Source organism: Hippocampus bargibanti, linkage group LG09, assembly GCF_051943395.1.
Source record: "Hippocampus bargibanti isolate YZ-2025 linkage group LG09, ASM5194339v1, whole genome shotgun sequence".
NCBI lineage: Eukaryota > Metazoa > Chordata > Actinopteri > Syngnathiformes > Syngnathidae > Hippocampus > Hippocampus bargibanti.
Window position 1 is genome coordinate 6734538 of NC_142742.1, and position 12400 is coordinate 6746937.

A 12400-nucleotide genomic window follows, 5' to 3' on the forward strand; every position below is an offset into this window, starting at 1 on the left:
ACTTTGTTCAGCAGAAAGGTTGGTGCTGTGGGACAGTCTGCAGCTTGGAATTGAAGCGGATTTACGTGGGACAGGAGATGTGAGAAAATCTCTTTTCGTTAATGGATGCTACAGCTTCGTGTTTGCTTTCAACATTTAGCTTGTAGCAAGACGTACATATTTCACCATGATATCCCTGATACATTGGTGAAAAGGACGCTTTGATCCTCTCCTGTTTCATCTAGACCTGCTTCATGCAACAAAGAGGGTGCATAAAGTGATAAAGATTGAATTCTTTCTGCCTTTTTTGTTGTGCCACATTATTTGTTATTTTGTTTTTGAGTTCAAGATGGCGCCGCGAAAGTGGCTGCCTTTACAGCAGCTCCTGTATTTTGTTTTTGCGGCTGTGAAATGTAAATTTCTCCACTGCGAGACAAATACAGGCTCATCAAATCTAATCTAATAATCAACCGTACTTACTGATGACAATGAGAGTGTAATTGACGTTGACGCTGCCAAAACCGTTCGTGGCTTTACAGATGTACGTGCCCGTGTCGTCTGCCTCCACCTCTTTGATCTTCAGGCCCATGCGGAGGATGCGAAAACGGCTCCAGCCGCTGTGGATGTTGCGACCATCTTTGGTCCACATAATGAGTGGGGGAGGGTCCCCTTCCACCGGGCAAGGTAGCTTGATGGCACTGCCGAGGCGGACCGCCTGTCGGTGAGCAACTTTCTCTGACACCCGTGGAGGTCCTAGAGGATGGGGGTTGCATACACAAAAAACACACAAACAGACAAGCACATCAGTTGTAAAACCTATGACAGCAAGGTTAGTAAAATGCTACAGACACTCCCCTACTTACGAACATTTGAGTTACGAACAATGGTGCATATGAACATTTTTGTAGTACCATGTAGTATTCTCTCGAGTTGTACATGTACATATCTTTATAGAGCATATATTTTAAAAATGTTTATTTTCCAGGACAAACCAATACAGGTTACTTATACAAGCCTTCAACATACTTATATAAGCCTTAAACATACATTCCATACAAAATATAACACTGAAGCAACTTACGAACGAATTCACCTTACGAACAAATTCACCTGACGAACAACCGCTCGGAACGTATCTCGTTTGTAAGTTGGGGAGCGTCTGTACTTACAAATTCAACATGACATAGTACATTTTATTGCATCTGTCGAATGTTTTAAGACAGTTGGCTTTTGTTTTGGAAAAAAAAAAAATTAAACTAAAAAACACAGTTTTACAGATTTCAGTACAAACGTTCACTGTTGAACCACGGCTTGAGCAAATGAAAAAAAAATAAATAAAAATAAGTCGGTCACGGGCAGATGGAAAGCTAACGAGGCAATTTGTCATTTTCTTGTCTGATTACCCAGAAATGCTGAAACCAGATTGTAATAATTGGACAGGGCCTGTCGTCCGCAGCCAGCACAGAGAGGGCAAAGTGTTCTGGCTCAAGTTTTTGTGTAGCGTGTGAGAGATCAAAGCTGTCGTGGGGGTTGGGGGGGGGTGGCAACAGTGGGGCACGCGGGGCGGGTCGCACTTCTGCGGACAGCGGCGGCTCTTAATTGGCTCAGGGGTCTGCTCCCTCAGATCTGGTGAAGTGAAGCGGTCTGAAACACCCTGTGATCGTGTTAGGAGGCTCGCACCACTGCTCACACAACACCGGGCACTCAGCGAGCCCCCAATCTCCAACCCCGACTCCTGAAAGCTAAACAAAACCCTGAAACGCTGAGCGGAGCAGACGGCCAATCAAATGCAACCAAACCCTATCGCAAGTCGGGGCCTCTGAACAAATGGCCCGCTCCAGTTGCAGTAAAAACAATGGTGAGGGTAAGTACACATTGCTTCTCCCAATCCACACACACACGCACACACACACACACACACACACACACACACACACACACACACACACACACACACACACACACACACACACACACACACACACACACACACACACACACACACACACACACACACACACACACACACACACACACACACACACACGCACACACACTTACACACTTACACAGTCACATTCCTCTGGTGCATTTCACACATAATGGTAAACAAGAACTTTATTGATGGGGCTACAAAATAGGGGGGGAGGCGAAGCAGGTAACTCCATCTGGTTGTTTCATCCGTCACATTGTCGACAGATGGATAGGAACTTTGTGTGCAACATCTGGGTAAGATGGGTTGAACAAAAAAGGTGGAATTTTTTATGTATTTATTTTTTCTCTCTTCCAGTCTTGAGTCACATATGACATTGTCTATACACTAAACCGAAAAGCATGTTCATTTGCATTCTATCGCAGAGGCTTACAGGAAATTAGAAGTGTAATTTGTTTACGTCTGTGAAGAGAACACAACCACGTTTTTTTAGGCTGTTGTCAGAATCAGAATCAGAATCAGAATCAGAATCAGAATCATCTTTATTGCCAAGTATGTAGAACACACAAGGAATTTGTTTCCGGTAGAACACGCTGCACTAGTATTGTTGTCAAAAAACTACTAAGTGGCACTATACAGTTCCATTTTGCTAGCCCAAATCTCACCTCCTTTTTATTTTAGTTTTTTTTACCACAACAGAACAGATGCACTGCTGTCTTCTTTAAGACTACAATTGGGTCGTAATGTCAGTGACCTGAACTTTAGCAGTTCATGAGTTGATCCTAAAGTCAGAGGTCTGTGTGTAAAAAAAGAAATAAAAATAATAAATGTACATATATTTTTTTTACTCTACACATATATATGTAGAGAGATCGATATTGATAGAGATAGAGATAGAGATCGAGATCGAGACAGCGCAACAGAGAGACAGAGCGACAGACAGATAGATAGGATACACTGCTTTGAAACTGCCTCTAATTTTATATCTTGTTTATTTATATATCAGTACTTTTTGCCTCCTACTTTCTCCCTTTCATAATTTCTAATTTTATCTCATCTACCAAAATCAGTGAGTTCAACCAATGCTACAGAAATGCCACACTGCAATCATACCAACACAAATCAAGCATCTTAATCCTCAATGATACATTGTGACTACCGTAACACACTGTAATATTCCTTAAACATGTGTTTCCACTTTCATTTGCTGTATTTCATCACTGTCATCCTTACTGTGGCGAAGATATGGTAAATGATATGGAATGTTATTTGGGACCCTTCTGGCTCCAGACGTTTATAAATGAACCTAATGCATGAGAAGGTTTTGGCCGCTGCTCCAAGTGTTTGGAATGTGCAACAAATTATTTCCTCCCTCAATCTGTACTGAAAAAAAATCTTTTGAACTCACTTCTGAAAAACAAGGCAAAAAGAGGTGGCGAAATCAAGGACGCGGTCTGCATCACATAATAAGAATTTGCTTTGCGCTTGTCTGCATGACCGCTTTCCTTTCTTCATCAGGGTCTCTCCTCCGCCTCCTCCCTTCTCAAGGACAGGTTCTCTTAACCCTGAAGTTGAAAGCGCCAAGACCACAGAGGCTCTCTGTGCAGAATGGAATAACTTTTTTTTTATCTGCATGATTGAAAGACATCCCCGATGCAAAATTGAATCGTACTATTCTGCTGACAAAAATGAACTGGAACCGCACTCTCCATAACGACAAACTACGCACTGAACTTGTGATGATTGACAACGTGCCAGATCCATGTCAAAAGTGGCCTCTCACTCAAATTGTTCGAATTACTCACCACTCTCTGGACAGAAAACGATACACGCGACCATATGGGCTTCCCCGTCTGGCGGCGCTGGTATGGAGCGCCTTATTATAGCTGGTGAATGGAATCTTTCATAGTGCAGGAAAGGACGAAGTTAGAGGAGGAGGAGGAGGAAGAAGAGGCCTCAGAATTCACAGAATTAGCTCTGTTTGTCTTTGCTCAATTTCATGATGAATTATTTTAAAAGAAAGGGCCACATTCAATAAGTTACATTCTTGTGACAAGCTAAAAATAAAGTCACGGACAGCTCATGACATGCAGAGAGATTGGACATCCGGGAACATGTCATGGGAAGCGTGTTCGGAAATGCAAATAAAGCGGGGGGAGGGGTCAATGTTATATAGGATTGAGTAACATTCTTATTTATGAACACATGTGGATCTGTAATGACATGCAGATGCCACCTCCCAAAGTCACACACAAATCGTTCTTCCAATCACCGCAAACATGTCAATAAAGGGCAGGCTTGGCCGTTGACAACCACTTTAATAACCAACACCTGGAGCTTCAACAACTGAATAATACTTGCACAACCGATTGCCCCATCCAAGACATGGTTACTCAAACAACATCAGTAAACACTGTCTTGTAAAAAAAAAAATCCTTAATCTGCAGCCAAGTGCAAGAATTTGTTGTGCATCCAAGCACTTTTTATCAACACACAAACCGCAGTGATTCATTACGATGATAAATGCTGCTACGGCATGTGTGAACGGTTCCGCTAATACAAAGTGCGATGGAAACTCCAACATCAAATGTTTCCATAGTTGTACAATCTGAAATTCAAATAAAAAATGGCACTTGCCCCCCCCCCAAAAAAAAAAAAAAAACGTAAGTAACTCATCCCGGGTGAGTTGTTGTCCTCACTGATTAATTCTGATGAATCACTCATTAATATTTGAAAATATAACGAAAAGTAGGAAAATGGTACACACGTTGCTGTTAGAACACTGTGACAAAAAAATAAATACAGTAAAGTCTCGTTATATCGATATCGGATATATCGATAGTCCCGGTTATATCGATACTATTTCTATGCACGCACGGAGAAAATTACATGCAAACAGGGTCGGATATATCGATAGTCCCGGTTATATCGATATTTTTTCGGACTCCCTTGAATATCGATATAACGAGACTTTACTGTACATAAAAAAAATAAAAAAAGAGAACGCCGACCAAAAATGTATTTAGTTCATGGTACGCTGAAAGTTAAAAAGTCTAGTCCCGCGTACTTGATCAAAATTTTAGGATGGACACATTTAGAAACTGGAATAAAGTAAATCACTTAACATTTGATGTGTATTAACTCATTCACTGCCATTCCCGAATTTATTCGGCAATTGAAAAGCATGACGTGGAGCGCCATTCCGAAATTTATTCGATATTTGTTTTTTCTTGCAGAGGTGTGTGTTTCAAGCTTCGGTCAGACCTCTGGCAATGTTTTTCCGCCAGTAGGGCAGCATTTACCTATTGTACAGAACTAGTAACGGCAACTCCCCTTTTGCCTTGAACAACAACAATTTAGAAGAGACATAAAACTGCAATGGATTAAGTCATGGTCACAATCGGCGATCGGCTGAAGTCACATAGACCGAGTTACGAAGTAGCAAGGGGGCACTGTTGTAGTATGAGCTGTATATGTGGTTTAAAGCCAGTGGCGGGCTGTGCATGTCACTCCTAGGCCTTCAGTAGTGCTACATCTGAATCAATCCACAGCTGCAAGTGTGGTGTGATATACTACACGTCCACTAGAGGGTAGAGTTAGCCAGTAAATCACTTGTGACTTGAAGAAACTTAAATACTGTCATGAAACTGTTTGAATTATTACTTTGAATGTGTGGATTCATGATAACCTCATGAAATTGCAACACCTCCAGCACCTCCAGCAGCATCACTCTGAACACAGGGGGCCCCCAGGAGTGTGTGCTCAGCCCCCTCCTCTTCACTTTCCTCACACATGACTGCTCACCATCATCACCCAGCTCCACCCTCTTCATAAAGTTTGCGAATGACACAACTGTGGAGGGCCTCATCCACAACGATGAGGAGACAGCCTGCCTGGCCACGTGGTGCAAGGACAACAATCGCCGTCTGAATGTGGAGAAGACGAAGGAGATTGTTGTGGACTTTAGTAGAGTGTGCCCCCAGCATGCTCCACTAACCATCGACGGTGCTGCAGTGGAGAGAGTGAGCAGCACCAAGTTCCTGGGAGTGCACATATCTGAAGACCTGTCCTGGAGCCACAACACTGCATCACTGGCCAGGAGATCCCACCAGCGCCTGCACTTCCTCTGCAAGTCCAAAATAGTTGGAGCCCCGACCCCCATCACGACCTCCTACTACCGCGGTACCGTCGAGAGCATCCTGACCAGCTGTATCACCGTGTGGTACGGCGCCTGCACCGTGTCCTGTCGTAAGACTCTGCAGCGCAGCGTGAGGACAGCTGAGAAGATCATCGGTGTCTCTTCGGGACATTTACAACACCCGCTTCACCCGCAGAGCCATCAGGATCGCTGGCGGTCCCACCCGCCCCTCCCACAAGTTCTTCAGCCTGCTGCCATCGGGTAGGAGTCTCCGAGCCAAGACCAGCAGGCTCAAGGACAGTTTCTGCCACCAGGCAGTCTGGAGACTCAACTCCCTCCCAGCCTTGCCCACCCTGCCTCTTCCCACTGCCACACTCACCGAACTCTGAGGATACGCTACACGCCGTACTATCATCCTGAACTCTATTTTTTGTCTTTCTCATTTTTTCTACAAGACCTCACCTTTCTTGTTGTTTTTGTTTTTGCATTACAACATTACGTCACTTTATATACGTCACTACCTCACTTTACATACATCACTACCTCACTATACATACGTCAATACCTCACTTTACATACAGCATTACCTCACTTTACATTCAGAAATTCCATGTATTATCTGTTTTCAATTGTGTCTTTATTAGCCATGTTATAAGTGCCTTGCACGCTGGGTCAGAGAGGACATTAATTTCATATGTGCTGTATGTCATGTATATTAGCATATTTGACAATAAAGCTGACTTTGACTTTGACATTCTTTGCTATTTTTGCTAGCTTCCGAGCTGTCTAACCTTTCTTCATGATGTCCATCTATTTTTGAAAAGTCTGTCTTGAAAATGGCTTTTACAGTAATCTGCAACCAAACCTATTTCTCCTTTAGCTATTGTGGATTGACAACAACACTATTATGCAGCTCGCTACAGATACAGTGAGCTAGCTCTGACTAGTATGCTATTGTCACTAGCTGCTAGTGATACTATGATTGGCTAATGACTAGTCAATCATGTTAATACCCAATCATAGTGTGTGAAAACTGACTTGCAAGCAGACCTTGGGTTGCCAAAAATCTGATTGGTTAATGCAGCAGTTTCATCAAGACGTATTTTATCCCCAGGGCCTGCAGATTCTTATATTTTTAGGCCAGCAGAGAAGGTCTTGCAGGCCATGATGACCTGCCACTATTTAAAGGCATGTGGCCAAGTGAATGACATCAACAACATGGGCGGTGAAAAACCCCTTATGAGGATCTGGACTTGAATTTTGGCTGAACTGCAGTTCCTAGCAAATGTTTAAATTTTGCATGTGTGTTTTGGACTGTTTATCGCTTCAATAAACACCTAAAGGGCATTGGCGACTGGTTCCGCTTTTTTCTTTTCCACCTCACTTGAAAAGTGGCGTATCTGAAGCATACGCCTTGATGGGATTTTTTTGCCTGGAATACAAAAAAAAAGAACTATGAATGGATCTTAGTTTTAAAATCTCAAGTCAAGGTACCACCGTAGGTAGTTTAGCACTAAAAACAGAGAGAGTTAACTAAAAAGTGCTTCTCCTTCATCCTCAGTAGCACTGTGTTAGGCCAACAGACCGTACAAATGCAGACAGACAGCACACAGGAGAAACTGGCTAATGGAGACTAGGTTGGCAGGGCTCAAATCCATTTTGCTTCTCTTAGAACCCGGGGCTCAATTGTGTAATGCACATCAACACAATGAAACGGGCAACAGGAAGTTCAAGGAGAGCAATGTCAGCTAAAAACCAAATCCGAAGTCTGTGACTTCACATGAGACTGGAAAGGCGAAAAGGTGAGGAGAAGGTTGCAGTCTGGGGACTGTGTGAAAGAAAGTTTTTTTTTGTGAGGATCTGGATATACATTTCACAAGTGCAGATACAAATCAGCATTAAAGAAAGTGAGTGGGAGAAAGATGGGAGCTAGCGATGGCGGCGGGGAGGTGGGGGGCATTGGAAGCTTTTCTAACAGCAGCGAGACGGCCGGGAGGCTCTTAGAAATGCCGCTTGTTCTTCCCCGACCCAAAGACCAAGAGAAAATCAATCCCTTTATTCGCCCCTCGCTTTGCTTTCCAATCAATAGATAAGACCAGCCGAAAACAATGACTCTTTCTTCAGCACCATCTTGAATAGCGAACAGCATCCGCGGTGGCAATTGTAGCCACCGAGCGATTAAGTGACTTGAGCGGCAGCAGGAGAGGGCCCAAACACAGAGAAAAGAGGTAAGGAGATGCTCCCTGGAATAACATGGCTCTCTTGTTCTCACCCAAGCTTTCTCCACAACAACAAGGCAGCCCCCCTCAGACTCCATCAAAAAGAAGAAAGTAAAAAGAAGAAATGACCTCTGGTGTCAGAAAGCTTCCAGAAACATCTCCATCACGCGGCCTGCCTCAAAACGGGGCCTACTGTGGCGCCTTTGAACTCCAAGCTGCTATATTTCATTAAACTTGACGGCTCTCTGCCGGCTCGGGCTGCCGCGGTCGGTGGACCCCAGCGTTTATGTGCGTGTCTGAGTACGTATGTGTTTTTGCAAAAGGCAGCGAGAACTAATGTCGTCTGAAGTTACGACGAAGGCCAAATTCAGCCTCCACAATAAATCAACGAGACATCAACGGCTTTATCGGGTTTGGTGTCCCCGCAGTGTCTCAACAAAGACCACCTCTGTTTACATCATAATGACATGTTTAAATGGTTTTGTCTGTGGAAACAAGCAGAGGTGCTACTCCAAACACCATTGAGAGCATTCTTAGGGAAATGCAAAATGATATATAAAACGGACTTTCATTTTGGTAATGTCTAAAAAAGACTTTGCCATTAAATTTCGCCATCATTCTCCATTTTTGACACAATGGAACATATGGTGATTTTTTTTGTTTGTTTTTGTATTTTACTTAGACGTTAAATACAAAAAAAGTCATTTATTTCTGAAAATTTTAAGGCCAAAAGATGCCACGAAAACTACTAAGGAACATAATAATAATAATAATACATTTAATTTACAAGCGCCTTTCTGAACACTCAAGGACACTTTACAACAAAGACAACACACAAAACAGTAAAATCATGCATAAAGCAATAAATAATAAAACAGCATAATAAATTAGACCATGTAAGCAAGTTTAAAGAGGTGGGTTTTCAGGTGAGATTTGAAAGTAGGAAGGGAGTCAATGTTGCGGATGTTGGGTGGAAGTGAGTTCCAGAGTTTAGGAGCGGAGCGGCTGAAAGCTCTGCACCCCATCGTTGTGAGACGGGCAGAGGGCGTGTAGAGGTGGAGGGAGGAAGAGGATCTGAGGGCCCGAGTAGGAACGGAGATTTGAATTAGGTCAGACAGATAGGGGGGGCAAGGTTATGGATGGCTTTAAATGTAAACAGAAGTATCTTGAATTCAATACGGAGTTTAACAGGGAGCCAGTGGAGCTGTTGGAGGACAGGAGTGATGTGGTGAAATGAGGGGTTTTTTGTGATGATCCGGGCTGAGGAATTTTGGACTAGTTGGAGTTTATGGAGACATTTTTGATTGACCCCGAAAAGAAGTGAATTACAATAATCGATACGGGAGGTGACGAGACTGTGGACGAGGATAGCAGTAGTGTGAGGGGTGAGAGAGGGACGGAGACGATTGATATTGCGGAGGTGAAAATATGCAGACCGGGTTATGTTATTTATGTGGGAGTGAAAAGATAGTGTGCTATCAACCCTCTTCAATTGCTGCTGTGGACTGCAAATTTCCCCATTGCGGGACGAGTAAAGGTATTCTGATTCTGATTCTGATTCTGATCAAGGATGACACCCAGGCTCTTAACCCGAAGGGCGGGGGACACGGTAGAATTGTCAATGGTGAGAGTTTTAAAGAAGGAAGATTGATAATCTCTGAAAAAAAAACACTAAATAAATAAATAAGTAAAAAAAATAAAAATGAAAAAATTAGGAACTAAAAAAATTAAAAACAATTTAAATTTTAAAATTTCAAATTCTAAAAATTTCAAAACAAACATGAAGACATTTGAAAATTGAACATTTCAAAAATTTCAAAAATCAAAAATTAAATAATTACACAATTAAATAATTCAAAAAATATAAAATTACTAAATTGTAAAATTATCAAAATTTCAAAATTAAATAATTACAAAATTATAAAATTAACTAATTCAAAAATTAGAAAATTAAAAAAATAGAAAATTACAAAAGTAAAAAATGCATCTTGTGGTGTGCTTTATATATGGAAAACGTTTTTAAATGCAACATTCATTCATAATTTGGTGCGCCTCATGGTGCGGAAAATATGGTAATATGATTTGATCGCATTCTATAAGGACCTTTACTGTAACAGAGAAATTATGCAAAGGCTACGATTTGCTGCCGACATTCCTATTGTTAGCATTAAAAAAATGTATTTCCAAAACAAAAAAATTGTTGATCTGAAATGTTGGTTTTAACTCATTCACGAACTTATTTGGGAATTGAAAAGCACGACATGGCGCGCCATTCCCGAATTTGTCCGGATTTTTTTTTCTTGCGCATTACCCTTTTGTACAATCATTTCGAGCTCAAATAACTCCTGACACCTATAATTTAGGAATTAACTCTTTTATTCTGATGAAAGAAAATAATCTAAGGTTTCTTACGGTGCCTTGAACGTATATGTAGTCCTAAAACTCAATATTCTGTGGGTCCTGCAATTTGAGTGAAAATGACAAAAACCACTGGAGTTGACACATTTTTTTTTGCATATCATCTGGCAGTGAATGAGTTAAATTTGAAACAGAAGCCCATGAATGTATGTCGGGCATAACTTTGAAATGTAGGCCTGCCTTTGGCCAGACAGGCTCTGTCACAAAGGGGCCACAGTGAGTAGCACTCTGCCGGCTTTATCTCACTCCATTAGGTTGAAGACTGGTGTGCACACCAGGACTGAGTGTGTGCTTTGGGCCACTTATCTGGGAAGAGGCACGGGGAGGGCGAGGGTGCGGGGCGTCTGGGAATGGAGAGAAAGGCCAGATAGGGTGACAAACAGACTGAAGGACAGGACGAATGGTGATCTTGGGGGGTCGTGGGTGGATAAATGAACTTGAAGCCAAATAGGGGTGGTTCCAGGAGCTAAGATGGCAAAGTGGTCTCCTTTAACACCGTTCATAGGGAGAGGTGAGCCGCATGGGCCCAGTGAAAGAGGATTAGGTGGGTTGAGGCGGCGGTAACGAGGAATCTCAACAATCTCACACCCAGATCTCGGGTTTGGGTGCAGCCACATGACCCTCGCCAACAGACCGCTTTCTTTCTGAAGCTCAGTGAAGAATCCAGACAAGCACCTATTTATGACTGTCCATCTCTCAATTTAATGATGGATGGACAACTCGGAGTGGGACATTGCTCACCAGTGTGTAGCATTGTCCCGCTCAAATCACATTTATTAACATACAAGACTTGGAGACTTGCAGCTGTTCGGACCTTAGGTAATTACAGATGAAAAACAAGGGAGAGTTTTAATTGTCGGCCGTTAGATGGTTTTGAAATAAAAGCCGATCATGAGTGTGTCATTTCAGTTAGAAGTCAAACGCTTTCACCAAAAGACATTAACTCATTCACTGCCATTCACAAATTTATTCGGGAATTGAAAATATGACGAAGAGCACCATTCGCAAATTTGTTCAGGTTTTGTTTTTTCATGCTTGGGTGCCGATAAAGCGCTTGTCATGGCCTCTGGCAATGTTTTTTTTACCCTTCCAAAAGGGGGGGAGCATTTCCCTTTTTTCCATGTTAGCGTTTTGTTCCAGTGTCAGCTGTTGTTAATGCGCTACAGCCACCCTCATTTCAAGATCATGTAACTCCAGTCTCATATAATTTAAGAATTAACTATTTTTTTGATGAAAGAAGGGGTCTCATGTTTTATGTAGACCTAAAACTCTATATTCTGTGGGTCCTAGAATTCGAGTGACAACGACAAAAACCCTGTCACTGGAGTGAACACATTTTTGCACATGTCTGGCAGTGATCGAGGAAACAGTAAATGTGCAGTCCAGTTTCCTATTTTTTTAAGACAAAACGGAAAGATACATAAAAAAAGCAATGTGTATCGGATATTAAGTGGTCATTTTGCACCATGTTTGACTGCATCCATCAACAGTACAATGCAAATGAAGGAGGACCGTTAATAAAAAACATTGTTCAACTCTGTATAAGAGTATCGTACTTTCCGTGTATAAGACGCACCGGAATATAAGGCGGTGTGCACCCCCAATGAATGGTGTACTTTCAAACTAGTTCCATATATAAGGCACACCGGACTATAAGGTGCACTTTCAATGAATGAACAAGTATAAATATATACAAATATAATAAATAAATAT

At 42.1% G+C, this 12400-nt stretch overlaps 1 protein-coding gene across 1 annotated transcript in view; it reads right to left on the minus strand.

Moving 5' to 3' along the window:
- The window catches only part of LOC148893473 (fibroblast growth factor receptor-like 1), a 40525-nt gene that overhangs the window by 11709 nt on the left and 16416 nt on the right, over positions 1-12400 (minus strand). The window contains exon 3 of the mRNA XM_089005036.1: positions 460-732. Within this exon, the coding sequence (XP_088861162.1) occupies positions 460-732 (273 nt within the window). The remainder of the gene's footprint in view (positions 1-459; positions 733-12400) is intronic.